Here is a 15,531-nt window from a genome sequence, read left to right on the forward strand (position 1 = left end):
CTGTGCTGCTCATCCCTGCAGCATCTGGATTAAGCCGTGCTAGGAGAGTACCATAACTTTCCGCTTATAGCGCGCCCCTTGGCATGGACGGGCAGCCTGAATAGTTACGGGAGGAGGGGGAAAATTGTCCTTTGTGGTACCTAAGTTGCAGCAGCTGGATGTCTGATACCAGCCCCCCGGGGGCTCCCCACAGGTCTGGGTATGCGGTATCGGGGAGTTTTGATTGCCCAGAGCCATGACTCCCCCAACACACATTTCCAGACCAGTGGGGATCCCTTTTTTTCTCATGTATAAGGTGCACCCCACTCTTCCCCAGCTGGGTTTGCAGGGGACGGTGCGTGTTATAGGTGATACATTATGGTGGGGCTTCCTCAGGTCTTCCATGGTCTTCTTGTGGGTCATCAAGCAAAAGACAATCCTTGCTAATGAGGAAGAGAAGGAGCAATGACCCACATGGTCACCACCAGGGAGGGAGTCCAGCTGGGTATGCAGGGGGTGAGGACATCGTTCCCCTCCGAGCCTAGCCGCCCAGATGGCTAATTGGTCCAGGCCAGGGGTGGATCTGATTGGGGGCAGTGGGGCAGTCATGCCCTCCTTTGGTTCCTGCTCTGCCCAAAAATTAAACACAACGGCCTGGCAGAGGCAGCGGCATTTCTATCCAGGCAGCAGTGAGGGAATCCATTGACTTCACGGCTCGTTGTCATCTCCCCAATTCCTGCTAATCTCTCTGCTCCACAGGTCTGAATGACCCTCTCTCCCTTCCAATGGTCTGGATGTTCCCCAGTTCAAACTACCCTTTCTTCTGTTGCCATCCGTCCACCCTCCCTGGGAACGTCTCTTCTGTTTCCCAGCCCTGTGGACTGTTTTTAGTCCTAGCTGAACATCTTAATTCGGGTGTGGTCACATGAGCTCATGGTTGCCTGAACGCAGGGGTGGAAATTATTTGTATGGAAGTGACCATATAATATAATAGACCATAGCAGTAGTGTCTCAGGATAACTGGACGCCCATCTCATTTTCACTCCTGTCAAAAGACAAATTTAAAATCTTTACATTGGGCCCTCAGGATTAATGTGCAGCTAGTACATGTGAAAGTAAGAAAGAATCAAAGGAACTGGGCTTTCTTCTCTCCCGACGTAATTCCAAAAGTTTGATTTTTAGAAGTCTTTCCATTAACTACCTCCATAATGAATCAGTGTCCTGATTGATAGTATCACTCCTCCGTCCGGGTCGTGGCACCTCGTGGGGCAGGGCAAGGAACAGCTGGCGGGGGAGATGACATTGAGCGGTTAGCCCGTTCACAAATCTCCACTAAAAATCATTGGTGTTTTCAGAAGGACCCCACCCTCTGGGAACGTACCAATGTCCCGCACTCTCCCTCCGGGTGCTGGCCCCCAAACCCTGGTTGCCAGCTGGAGCGTTCAGAGTGGGGCAGTGCTGGCAAGAGGGGCAGGCGCGGGACCAGGTACACAGTCGTGTGTACTAGGAGTGCTGCGGGTGGTCTTATCTCGAGCACCCGTTCAGTGGGTAAGGGTGGAGAAGAGGGTGCCCCTGCCTGAGGAAGTGGTAGGGTTTGGGTAACACTGGGGGCAGTTTGCCTACATTGTCTACCCTTCCCAACTGCCTGTGTCGAAAGGCACCATGTGGGTCTTTCGTTCTGTGGCTTGGCTGCTCCGTGTCTGGTTCTCCTCTCCCACGGTGTTATCATCAATGCTTTATGCTAGATTATCTAGGGGGTGTTCTACTGCCTTTGGAAAGGGCCAATTGCTGGTCATCAGTGGCTGTTAATTAGTTCTTTGAGGTGAGAAGTGCCCTGAGCCGCGGGGCACAAAGGCACAGTGCACAACGAAGCCCAAAGCTGGCTGTCACCTGAGGGAGTGCTGAGTTGATTAGTCTCAGGGAAAGGGATGTCTGTTGTTTGAGGACTATGGGCAGTGACAGGGACGGATGGAGAGCATGGGAAATGCTGTTGGAAGAGGGTGGGGTTTGGATTGCAAATAGGCAATGTGATTTGGGTATTCTTTGGAGAATGAACAGAAGTGACTTTAAATGGGAATTTATGCTTCTCCTTATATAGATTTATAGATTCATAGATGCTAGGGTCGGAAGGGACCTCAATAGATCATCGAGTCCGACCCCCTGCATAAGCAGGAAAGAGTGCTGGGTCTAGATGACCCCAGCTAGATGCCTATCCAACCTCCTCTTGAAGACCCCCAGGGAAGGGGAGAGCACCACCTCCCTTGGGAGCCCGTTCCAGACCTTGGCCACTCGAACTGTGAAGAAATTCTTCCTAATGTCCAGTCTAAATCTGCTCTCTGCTAGCTTGTGGCCATTGTTTCTTGTAACCCCCGGGGGCGCCTTGGTGAATAAATACTCACCAATTCCCATTTGTGCCCCTGTGATGAACTTATAGGCAGCCACAAGGTCACCTCTCACCCTTCTCTTGCGGAGGCTAAAAAGGTCCAGGTTCTCTAGTCGCTCCTGATAGGGCCTGGCCTGCAAGCCCTTAACCATACGAGTGGCCCTTCTCTGGACCCTCTCCAGGTTATCTGCATCCCTCTTGAAGTGTGGCGCCCAGAATTGCACGCAGTACTCCAACTGCGGTCTGACCAGCGCCCGATAGAGGGGAAGTATCACCTCCTTGGACCTATTTGTCATGCATCTGCTGATGCACGATAAAGTGCCGTTGGCTTTTCTGATGGCTTCGTCACGCTGCCGGCTCATGTTCAACTTGGAGTCCACTAGGACTCCAAGATCCCTTTCCACTTCCGTGCCACCCAGCAGGTCATTCCCTAGGCTGTAGGTGTGCCGGACATTTTTCCTCCCTAGGTGCAGCACTTTGCATTTCTCCTTGTTGAACTGCATCCTGTTGTTTTCTGCCCACTTGTCCAACCTGTCCAGGTCTGCCTGCAGCTGTTCCCTGCCCTCCGGCGTGTCCACTTCTCCCCATAGCTTTGTGTCATCTGCAAACTTGGACAGAGTACATTTGACTCCCTCGTCCAAGTCGCTGATGAAGACATTAAAGAGTATCGGTCCAAGGACCAAGCCCTGCGGGACCCCACTGCCCACACCCTTCCAGGTTGAGACCGACCCATCCACCACGACTCTCTGGGTGTGACCCTCCAGCCAATTCACCACCCACCGGACTGTGTAGTCATCCACATCACAGCCTCTTAACTTGTTCACCAGTATGGGGTGGGATACTGTTCCTAAACTCCTGCCCCCAGACATTGAAAAAGGTACGTGCATTGAGTACATAGTAATACAAGGTAATAGGCAGTTAGAGAAGCAATACAGCTGAAGCACTGTCGACTGCCTGTGGACTGGAAATGTTAATAGGATGTCACTAATCTTTGGGTACACTCATGCAGGGCAAGGAACAGCTGGCGGGGGAGATGACATTGAGCGGTTAACCCGTTCACAAATCTCCACTAAAAATCATTGGTGTTTTCAGAAGGACCCCACCCTCTGGGAACATACCAATGTCCCGCACTCTCCCTCTGGGTGCTGGCCCCCAAACCCTGGTTGCCAGCTGGAGCGTTCGGAGTGGGGCAGTGCTGGCAAGAGGGGCAGGCGCGGGACCATGTACACAGCCATGTGTACTAGAAGTGCTGCGCGTGGTCTTATCTCGAGCACCCGTTCAGTGGGAAAGGGTGGAGGGGAGGGTGCCCCTGCCTGAGGCAGTGGTAGGGCTTGGGAAACACTGGGGGCACTTTGTCCACATTGTCCACCCTTCCCAACTGCCTGTGTCGAAAGGCACCATGTGGGTCTTTCGTTTTGTGGCTTAGCAGGTCCGTGTCTGGTTCTCGTCTCCCACAGTGTTATTATCAATGCTTTATGCTAGATTATCTAGGGGGTGTTCTACTGCCTTTGGAAAGGGCCAGTTGCTGGTCATCAGTGACCATTCCTTAGTCCTTTGAGGTGAGAAGTGCCCTGAGACACGGGGCACAAAGGCACAGTGCATCACCAAGCCCCAAGCTGGCTGTCACCTGAGGGAGTGCTGAGTTGATGAGTCTCAGGGAAAGGGATTTGTGTTGTTTGAGGACTACGGGCAGTGACAGGGATGGATGGAGAGCATGGGAAATGCTGTTGGAAGAGGGTGGGGATTGGATTGCGACTAGGCAATGTGACTTCGGTACTCTTTGGAGAATGAACAGAAGTGACTTTAAACGGGAATTTACGCTTCTCCTTGTTTGGCAGCAAACAGCTCTGCACACTTCAAAAAGCCTTCTGTTACCTTTATTCCACTGGCAATTTCACAAGCACCGACGCAACATTTAAAGCAATAGTAAGAGTGTTACTAGCAGGTAAGGAATAAACCTAACCGCAAATTGCCAAGTTCCTAAACCCCCTCCCCGGGACACTGAAAAAGGTACGTGCATTGAGTACATAGTAATACAAGGTAATAGGCAGTTAGAGAAGCAATACAGCTGGAGCACTGTCGACTGCCTGTGGACTGGAAATGTTAATAGGATGTCACTAATCTTTGGGTACACTCATGCTTTTGAGATGAGAACCTGTTGCCACATGAAACCGTGCCACCAAACAATCAGCATCCTTATGGAAACGCTCAACAATTTCTAACATTTCACTAGTCCTGCTCTGTTCCAAGGGGGCATCCCCAGGCTGGTCTCAACTCACTTGCTTCCAGGCAAACCACCTGCCCGTCTCGCCTGCCTTGCCTTGATGTTCCTGATTGATGTTGATCAGGCGGGAGGCTGCCCTTTACCTGCCCGGATGACAAGCACCTCTTCACACACTCCAACCCCACCTTTTCATGTCCCATGTCTCACAGATGTCTCCTGAGCTAGACAGAGACCAGCAGGACAAGGGGGGCTTCGACATTTGCACATTCATATGAAAGTGATTTGGGGGGGCAGGGGCACATATGGGAAGGGGAGAGGACATCCTCCCTGCAGGAGGGAGGGGTGCTGTGGTAAATAAAAGGTATAAAATATAAAGAAAAAAATGGGTGGGCTCCACTGGCCACACCAGCAGTCCCCAAAGTGATGGGAGGGGGGAAAATTGGGTACCAATTTATGTAGATTTGTCAGGGAGAGCACCAGGAGAGAGCCCCTGAAAATGAATAGCTGGGTGAGCGGAAGAACATTTGGGAGGGTGGGGAGGAGTGTAAGCAAAAGTCCCCCCAAAAATAAACCAGTCGCTAAACACTTTCCTAAAGTGTCCCCTGCTGTAATTCAGGACCAGGAGATCAAGAGGGTAAAATTGCCATAAGGTGCCCTCTGGCGTCTTTTACTTGCAATAGCACACTAATACTTGTAATACTATTTACACTTGTACTATTACACTTGTAATAGCACACTGACCAGTTCTGAGTCTTAAACGTGTTACGTAACAGAACTGTAACGTCATTCTTTGTTGTACACTGCGAGAGTGAAATCCTCCTAGGGAATATCTGTCGCTAGAGAAAACCAATGAGGTGCACAAGTGCCCTCAGTGTCCCTACAAGTGGCAGGGACTTGCAGGTCATTTGCCGTGTCATTGGCAGGTATTTTTTTGCGTGCAGTGAATGTTTCAGCACACCGGGCGTAGCTGCAGAGCCCGGCGTGACTCAGTCTTCTGCTGACCTCTTCTTCTGACTTCATGAAATAAATAGTTCAAAGAAACCGTATTGTGGTTGTCGTCTGCTGGTTCGCTGTGCTGACAGCTGGGTGTGCTAGGGTGTGCTGGGGCTTGAAGATCGGGGTGACCCCGCTCTCTTTTGGAGATCGGTCCGTGTCTATGGTGTATGTGCCCTCTTCTCCATTATTGGGGAAGCACGCAGTGCGTGGGGCACCCTGACCCCCTCAGTGCTATTATAGATGTACCAGGCCGTTGAAGGGGCACTTACCTCCAGAGTGTCCTACGTCAGGCTCTGCCTGGATGCTTGAGGAAGATTGTTCCCTCAGGGACACCTTGCCAGGAACTACCATCGGTTTTGTACCAATCAGGACACAAAACTTGTAGTCCAGTCTTATCTCCAGCAGGGGATTCAAGATTCCAAACTTGATTGGAGAGCCCAGTAAAACTGCAGCCCAGGGATTGGCTGGCTACTCCTCTTATACCCGGGTATATCCCCACTCTGAGGGGAGGTAGAAAGAGATGTGCACTAAGTGAAGATGGCTGGAAGAGCCTTCACCGTGTCCCATCACTCTGGTGTCTGCTGAAAACTTCATGAGTGGCTGGAGGCCAGTGGAGCACCTGAAGGTCGAGCAGGGAGAGCAACCCCTAGAACGAGCCCTTGGAGTTTTTGAGATGGCGTCACAAATCCCTTTGGGTGGGGACAGAGCCCCAGGGAGCCCAGAGAGCAGGACACCGATCCCCCACTGAGTTTGGGATACTTGGGCTGAGTAAGAGTGGGATAAACCCCTGTGTGAGCGGCCACAGAAAGAACTGTGTGGAGCTGTGTCAGCTTGAGGAAAGAGATGCCAGCAAGGGAAAGTGCCCAGGACACCTGTGTGGGCTCACACCCAGGGAGGCTCGGCCTGAGGGGAAGCCTCGGTGTGCAAGTGCCTGAAGGGTAAGCGAGAGCGAGGTGCTGCCTGGCCTGCCTGCGGCAGTGTGAACTTTTTTTCTGTGTGCAATTGTGTAAATAGGCCTGCGGGCTTGGAGAGGCAGAGAAGTGTGCACAGAGGTGTGTGGGGAAGAATCTGTGTTTTGCAGTGGTCTGGAGAGAAAACAGTCTCCAGACACCTGGGGCTACTGGGGATAGCCCGAGACAGCTGGAGTCCTCAAAACACATGATGAAAGGAGTGAGGGACTGCCCCTCCCTCCATCCTTTGGACCTAAGTCAGAGTGAATGGCTATTTGTTGTGAATTATTAATTAGGGGATTAATATAATGAGTATTTAGCATAGTGTATGTTTTGTAGCCATCAGATTGATCATCTCTTACGTGGAAATAATTATTAACCACTCTTTCTGTATAAACTCACCCATGGTGCATTTTACAGAGAGCCCAGAGCGGGCCAAGCCAATTGAGAGGGTCCAAGAGCCCAGAAGAAAGGCTGTTGGCGGGTCCGGGGGTCTGAGGGCCCAAGTGTATAAAGCGTTACATCAATGAGAGAGAACATCCATGAGGCTTCAGGTGCGGTGTAGGGAAGGTGAACGTGCTGCACAGTTTGTCCTTCAGGCTCTTAGTGCCCTGCAGGGTCCTAGTCAGGCTGATCAAGATTTACCAAGCCTGAGGGCTGGATTGAGCCCAGTGGGGTCTCGGGAAAGGCCCAGTGGGAACTTACTGGAATTAGGGCTCACTCTAAGGCTGTTGGGAGCATCCCTGTACCAACCTATATTATTTAAGAACAAGGCATGGCAGGCGAGTGATCTAGGGAGAGCAGCATTTGAGTTTGAGCCAGGCAGGAGCAGCAAAGCCACAACGGAAAGTCATGGCCACCCCTGTGGCAATGAGCCTGTCACAGCAATAGTAGTGGGGAGTGGGGACAGAAGGATCCACTTATTGGGAGGTTGCTCCTCCCTGTTGCCTGAAGGGTAACCTTCCCTTCATTGTGTCCATTGGCAACGCGTAGGGGGTGCACATGGATGCACATGCACTCCCTGAGCTTGGTGGTGCACCCCCTGCAAAAAGCGCCACCACCAATGCTGATGGTACCTGCGGGCAGTCCTGGACCGCCACTGGCCACTGCCCCCCTGGTGGGGGAGGATCTAAGCTCAGCAATGCCTGTGCTCTGCTGGTGGGGTGTCCCAGGCTTCCAGATTTTCCTGGTTGCCCCCCTGTCCCTGATGCTGCTCACATCAGCAGTCTTTATGCCTCTCCCAGAGGCACTGGTGCTGGCTGCAGCCCAGGCTGGGGATGGGACAGGGCTGTGGCAATGCTGGTTGGGGGCACAGACTCTGCCTGGGGTCTCTACAGCACCTAGGAACCCCCCTAGCAGCAGCAGGATGTTGCCCACTGTGGCTCCTCTGCTTTCCCAGGGGCAGGGGCAGGTGTGATGCCCAATGCGGTATCAGGGCTCAAGGTCGTGTTGCTCAGAGGTTTGACACTGGGTTTTTCTGGGCTGGGTTTTTCTGGGCTGGTTTGGCAGGAGCCTCAGGTTAAGGGTGGACTAGATGTGACCTCTACAGCTCTACTGCTCTCCAATATCCCCCAACTTGGCTCCCCAACAGCTCCCACCTCCCAACTCCCACCTGCACCTGTGAATTCCCCTCCCCTGAGGACAGAGTCTCCCCAGGGCCAGGGGAAAGGTCTGCGGATTACCAGCCCCACACGTTTGTACAGCAAAGGTGCAAAGAAGCACAGGCACAGGTAGGGGAGAGCCCAGAGGCTACTTTATTGGTAACGCTCCACCTCCATCAGCAGATCCCTACAGGATCCCCAGTGCAGGGTCCCCATTACTGGGGTTTTCTTTGTTCTGGGACAACCTAGAAGAGCTCAATCTTCTGAATATCCACCTTGGGTGTGATCTCCAGGACCTTCACTCCACACAGGGGGATGCGGTGAATGAATTGCCCGAACACCTTCTTGTTCACAACAACCTGGGAGGGAGCGAGGTGTGCATGAGGCCATAGGTCTGATCCAGACCCTGGGTGGGCGGGGAAGGGATGTTTTGGGGGGCATCTCTTCCAGTCCCTGTTTGGGGTGTGGAGGCAGGGGATGCATCTCCAGGGCTGCGCAGAGTAATCAGAGGCAGGGCAAGGAAGTGGGCACACATGCACAAACATGCACACACACTCACACGCGTACATGGATGGCCACACACAAACACAGCCATCTGCCTACAACTCCCCCACTCACCCCCACACCTGTGCACACACATGCCACCCCTCCACACGTCTCCCCATCCCACCAACTCGGCACAGCTCTCAGCCCAGGCCCTGGTGCTGGGCTGTGGAGAAGCCTCTGCCGCCCTCGGCTCTGGGCTTCCTGTCTTGCCCCTGGCCTGGATCCCACTAGCCCTTCTTGTGGGCTCCTGCCCTATCTCCCCACACTGCCCCCTGCAATCCCCTCCCTACCCAATGGCCCACTGGACCCCAGTACCTCAAAGTGCTGGTCAGTGATGTAGAACTCCAGCAGGAAGGAGGCCCCGTGCTTGAACGGGTTCTCGTCCATCACCTGCTCACACTGCCAGCCGTGGTTCTGGAAGCTATTGAACACCACAGAGTTCTGGTCGAAGCGGGGGTTGAAGTGAAAGGCTATATAGCAGTTGGGCTCCTCCCCACAGCTGAAGTTCACAGCGAACCTGGGAGAGTAGGCAGAAAGCAAGACCTGTGAGACCCCGAGCCCTGGACCCCAACCCTCAACCGGAGCGTAAACCTGGCAGGCAGCTTGACACAGGTCTATCACACCATGAAGGCTGTGGACCAAGTGACCATGGGGCTGCTGTTCGTTGAGTCCCCGCACACTAGAACCAGGAGGGACCTGCTGAAATGAGTAGGTGAGAGGCGTAAAAGTAACAAGAGAGTTGACTTTCTTAAGGAAACACCATCGTTCCCTGGTGGAAGTCATGGCCACAAGAGGTGGGGGAGGCAGAGAGCAGAGCCAGGATCAATGCAGGTTCATGGGGGATGGATGCATTCATGGCTGTTGAACAGGACGGCTGGAGAGATTTCCTTGGGTATCTCTAGATCGGTCCGTGGTAGACCCCAGGGCGGGTATTGAATAGGGGTGGGTCACTCTATACAGATTCTCAGCTCGGTAATCTCTCTGTACCGCATCCACACCTGGCGCAAGCAGAGAGGGACGCTGGCCTGGATGGACCGTGGGTCTGACCCAGCGTGGCCCTGGTCATGTCCAGATGTAGACATGCGTCTCCAAGCATTAGCAATCCTGGAGTCCTAGACATCCTAAAGCAGTGTGGTCACAGCTAGTCCAGCTCCCTGCCTGAGGTGTCATCAGCCCTGTCCAAAGCATCCTATAAAATCCCGACCCCTGACACAATCGCACTTAATGCGACACAAGTCATGACCTGACCACACATTCCTTCAGTTAACACCGGGACAAACCAGGAGTAAGTAACAAAGTTGCTGGGCAAAATTGCACGTAAGGACTTGGTGCTTGAATGGGGCTTGTGGCCAGTGCTTCCAGTCGCTGGAGAGTGGGCAAACTGGTCACCTGCTCGGGAGGCCCAGCTGGGGGAGCACGGGACAGCAGTCTGAGGAGGGAGAACCCCTTCGGCCAAGGGGCCGGGTCCCAGCTGCAGCTCCAGCTCCGTGCCCAGCACTTCCAGGAGCCAGGACGCAAGTGGGCTGTGGGCTCCTCACCAGGCTGGGGTGGGGGGAGATGGTGGGAGACCATCAGGGCTAGCAGGATCCAGGCTATGGGCGAGGCAAGAAGCCCAGAGGCTCTGCTACAGCCCAGCACGAGTCCCTGGGCGTGGATTTGTGCTGAGCTGGGGACGGAGAGACTTCCTACCGTGTCTCATGGAGGGGCGGTGTGCATGTGCGTGCTGGTGTGTGTGCAGTTAATTGAGGGGCCCTGCTGTAGGGGTCAGCCCCCACCACCTAAGCACCCTACCCCACCCTGTCATTAAGGCAAGATGGGATCTGATGTCAGATGTGGACACATGTGGATGCCCGGGTGGGACTCCTACGTGTCCAGTCACTTACCTCTGGCAGTCATTTGGCACAGAGCCCTGGATTCTCACCCCCATACAGGGGCGAAAACAGTCATCCAAAGCCAGGGAGCAGGGGGCGGTCTGAGAAGGGGAAAAGAGAGGAAAGCTCAGGAGACGGCGCTTGGGAGAAGTGGAAAATATCGGACTCGCAGATGCTCCCCGGGGCCCTGGGCAGAGCCCCCGCCCAGGGGGAAGGGCTGGTACTCACCAAGCTGGTGACAGACTTGAGAGCCATGGTCGCTGCACGTCTCTCTCTGCCCAGCCGAGTCAGCCAGCTGGGGTCCGGCAGCAAAGACGGCCCCTTATATGCCAAGCTGGTCCCTGGAAAGGGCAACCCCACCCTCTGCTGATTCATCTCCTCCTCCTCCTCCTCCTTCCTCCTCCTCCTCCTCCTTCCTCCAAGATCCACCTTTGCCCTGTTTGACTTTGCCAAGGGGCAGCTTTTCCATCAAGTTCCCGGAGTATTGCCCAGGTAGGAACGCGGGTACAGGACCACCCCGCACCTCGACACGGGCTCTTGTTCTATATGAGAAGGGCAGAGCTGCCCTGGCCTGGCTCAGACCCCGGGTCCTTCACCCCCATCTCCCATGTCCCAGGGTGCCAGAGAGTGAGGCTGGATGGGAGAGTGAGGGGGTCCGAGCAGGGTTTTCCCCTGTTCCTATCCCCCTCGCAGCTATCCAGGGTCTAGGACATGGTGACCACAAGGCCGTGCCCCACACTCCTGTGCCCCGCAGCCCCCGATCTCCCTTTGCCTCAACACAGGCCCAGCCCCCAGGTGGATCTGGTGAACTCTACGCTCCCCCCGTGCCCGGTAGGCACAAGCTCCCCCTTTCACTCCACGCAGAGGAAAACAACCTTTCTGGTGTGAGTGTTAAACTGCCGGCCCGCTTGGTTTATGCCAGGAGCCCTCATCCTTGTCTGAACACCTTAACTCAGGTGCAGCCACAGGACCTCACAAAACAACCATTTCATCCACACATGCACCACATATAGTCACCAGCAATAGGTGCTCAATATCAGGCCAGGGTGGCCAACCCAGGCTTATTGGGTAGATGATGATGATTTGAAGATGGCTGGTTTGAAGAAAAGAGCTGGAGCGGGGTGAACACATGCATCTGTGCTCCAATGGAGTAGAAGTAGAGAAAGAAACTCCCCCAACCTGGCATTTTAAAGTGTTTTTTATAGAGATTGGTGTCCTTTGTTTCAGTGCTTTGGGGTTTTTCATACCCAGCTTCTGTTTTTGCGGTTGGGTTTTTGCTATCTCAGCCTTGGCGTGTTCTCGCTGCCCGTCTGGCAGGACGGGCTCTGCTCTTTAGCACCTCCTCGCAATTCCTCGCTGCGCTCCGCGAGTCTGTTTTCAAACACCTTCAGAGATTGTTCACTTTTCAGCAGGTCTGTGGCTCTAGCATTTTTTTCTTCAACTCTGAGGGCAACACTTTCTGCAGCAGATCTCTCCTTCTGGCAGCTCTCTGGAATCCTCGCACTTCCTTTTAGGTCCTACCTAACTTCCAGCTTTTCTTTCCTCCAACAGATTTTAACCATAACCTTTTTCGGGCTACAAGCGTTACAACGTGTTCTCATCAGTGGCCCCTTTTTGGCTTTGCTTTTTGCAAACTGATTCATCCAGCAAATTGTGATTTTAGTTTCTCACCCTTCAAACCATGGCTCTGCAGAGAAAAACAAAAGATGCCTCTGATAAGCGGACTGCCCTTTCCCCGCCCAGAGGAACTCCAAGTCATTTGATCTCTGTTTTCACAGCCGTACCCTGCGGTTTCCCCAAACAAGCTGTTGTGCTCCTGCAACAATCTCTAGCTCTTCTAGGCCCTTCACTGTTCCTGGAGAGGCGTTTCCCCTTGCTTCCAATCACAAATTCTCTGCCACTGCCTGAGCAGGTGTCCAGTAACATACCTTGTGTCTTCCTGTGCCAGCGGCAGCCTCGCTTTTTTCTTTTTCTTTCTTTCTTTCTCTTTTTTTCGGGTGTGGGGGGGGGGGGGGCACACAGGATCCCAAAGTATCTGTCTCACATTTCTCTAACCATCTTTGATCTCTTCGAAGCAGCACTGCCTGCATAGACTCTGCCTTACCATCACTTGCACTCGTAACCTCCGGCTTGCAAACTCCACAGAAAACACACAACTGCTCGTGTAACCCTCCAGAAAAGACTAACCCTTCCCGAGGACCCTGTCATTCACACGGCCCCTCCAGCAGAGACGTGGCTTTCTCTGCTCTCTTCTAGCGTCCTATTGCAGCCACAACCGGAGGTTCTTACGTACTCCCAAGCGGACCGCAGCACGCACTCGTGTCCACTACTCTGCCTGACCCAGACAAGGTTTCTGGTCAGCAGTAACAAACCACTTCTTCTGCACACAACTTACAGCCCTAGTCACAATTACCGTACAACTTACCTTACTACAAATTTTAGTTGACCCCTTTACAATGCCTCCTAACAGTTACTTAGACGGAGGAACAGATTTTTAGTAGCTTCCTATAAAAGACACATTGGTGCAGCCTCCTTTTCCATGGAGTGGGGTGGTGTATTATATATCTGCACATAGTTCTCAATTTGTCTTTCAAATCTGCAATGGGACAGGCGTCTGGTACGGCCTGCTTGGGCCATGGGCTACGTCTAAATTGCTGCAGCACTTGTTTGAAAAGACTGATATTTTGCAGACATGTAGGCAGGGGATCTTGGACAGTTTTCACACCTGCCTCCCTCTTTACTGTCTTTCTTTTGAACATCTTAACTTGCATCTCCTGTATTATTCTTACCGCTTAAAGTTAGTTACCATTCGTTATTATTCAAATCCAGTATACTAGTCCGTAAAAATGTGCCCAAAATCCAATTTTCAAGATAACTAAGTCCGAAAACAAAACTCAAACCAAAGCAATGGACCCCTCTTTATGGCCAGGGCGGACTACCCCAGCAGTCCATAATCCACAGGTGGGCTTCTAAAGATCCACAACCCACAGGTAAGCTTTCCAAGTCAAACAACTTCTCCAAGTATCCAAGTGCCCACCGGTGGGCTTCAAACTCTCTAAGTCAAACAAATTGCCTATCTCCCGGCATTCCTCTCTTTTTTTCATGTGGCCGCTCTAACCTGAGACCACTACACCCGGCACTTCCACCTCCGGGCGGTGCGCACACCTTCAAATAGATGGACAAACACATACCCAGACAAAACTTACTATACACATAACACACAACTCATCATTAACCGCAACGTTGAACATTATTTACCCCCGCACGCATTCTCCACCAAATATGTTACACTAATTGCCAATTGCTCAAATTTTGAGCGAGACTTTATAAGGGGGGATATGGCAAGGTGCCATGTTTATTGATCACATGAGTTTTACGCAGTGGTTTGGGCACACCATCCGTACAAACACACACAAATCATCATACACATCATTACACAGAAAAAAACATTTCATCCACACACGCACCAGATATAGTCAGCAGCAATAGTTGCTCACTACCAGGACAGGGTGGCCAACCCAGCCTTACTGAGTAGATGATGATGATTTGAAGACAGCAGATTTGAAGATAACAGCTGGAGCGGGGTGAACACATGCACCTGTGCTCCGATGGAGTAGCAGTAGAGAAAGGGACTCCCCCAACTTGGCAATTTCAAATCTTCTTTCATAGGGATTGGCATCCTTTGTTTCAGTGCTTTTGGGGGGTTTCGTGCCCAGCTTCTGTTTTTGCGGTTGTTCTTCTTTGGCTTTCAGCTTATCTCCACCATGGAGTGCTCTTGCTGCCCGTGTGGCAGGATGAGTGCATTCCTTCTCCTCGTTATCTTCTTTGTGCCCCAGGCCCAAAAGGGATTGTTCAGCCATTCATTAATTAGTTTACTGACCGGTAACTTATGTTTGGCGCCGTGTTGCTTACATAACCAGTTAAATCTTCTTCTCTCGTCTCTATGCCATTCTCTCACCATTCACCCGTTTACACACACTCGTACATAAAGGCTATGCAGAGTTCATTCACTTACATCAAGCAGAACGATACAAAGAGGATTTTCCCGGTTGCTTACAGGACAAGATACCATGCTTACATTTCTCTGCTACTACACTCTCTGTTAGCATCAGCTACCTTAGTTCAGTTCAAGCTACGCCATCAAGACGGTCAAGGAGGCAGGATGTTGGGTGATGAACGTGAAAAAGAGATGTGCATTTAACTCCAACACCAATGGGATGAATGACACATCTCTTGACTCCCTCTGGCCTGGTTTGTTGTGTGTCTCTGCACCTTCCTATATGTGCTACCAATCCATGCACAATCCATCCGTCATATTGGCTTTGGCTTTGCTCTGACCCTCAACACGGTAGCTCGGGCCCCTCTCACACAGGCATCAAGCTCCTGGCACCTGTCTAACTGGAAAAAACGCTGTGCTGTGTTTTTTGTGTGTGTCCTGCTGCCTGGGCATATCCCAGACTCTGTTTCACAAAGGCCCTTTGGCAATTGGCTCTGGGGTGCTCAGGAGTTTGGCCGCTTGCGATGTCCTGCCTCGCCGTCCACGCTGGGCCCGTAGGGGACACGGGAGGATGCCACCGTGGTAGTGGGAGCCCTTTGGGGCTGAGCCAACAGCAGGCAACACTGGATCTCTGGCTTTGTGGCCAGGATATGAGGATCCGGGGTCCCAGCCCGGCTGTCTCCTCTTCCCAAAATCCTGCCTGTGCCCATGTCCGGTTCTTGTGCAGTTCCTCGATGCACTCACAGGCCCACAAGGCTTTGTGGCAGGGTGGCCAGTCCTCATCAAAGTGTGCACACACCGAGGCTGTGACGACTAGGGCTGTGTGAAATTTCACCACCAGTTTTGTTTCGACTCTGTTTCGACCTGTTTCGAGGTCAAAACAGCAAAATTGAAATGAAACAGATATGGTCGAAACAGCCTTGAAACAAAATGAGGTAAGTCGAAACGTTTCCCTGTTTTGATGCTGTTTTGACATTTCACCCA

At 52.5% G+C, this 15,531-nt stretch overlaps 1 protein-coding gene across 1 annotated transcript; it reads right to left on the minus strand.

Moving 5' to 3' along the window:
- Positions 1-8,378: 8,378 nt before the first annotated feature.
- LOC132245855 (galectin-4-like) lies at positions 8,379-9,761 on the minus strand. The gene is made up of 3 exons (XM_059719014.1): positions 9,667-9,761; positions 8,995-9,196; positions 8,379-8,492 (listed from the first exon to the last, which is right to left on the minus strand). Exons 1-3 carry the CDS (start codon positions 9,759-9,761, stop codon positions 8,379-8,381), a joined length of 411 nt encoding a protein of 136 aa, XP_059574997.1.
- Between the last annotated feature and the right edge of the window lie 5,770 nt (positions 9,762-15,531).

The sequence above is a fragment of the Alligator mississippiensis genome, chromosome 15, assembly GCF_030867095.1.
Source record: "Alligator mississippiensis isolate rAllMis1 chromosome 15, rAllMis1, whole genome shotgun sequence".
In the NCBI taxonomy this organism is placed as follows: Eukaryota; Metazoa; Chordata; order Crocodylia; family Alligatoridae; genus Alligator; species Alligator mississippiensis.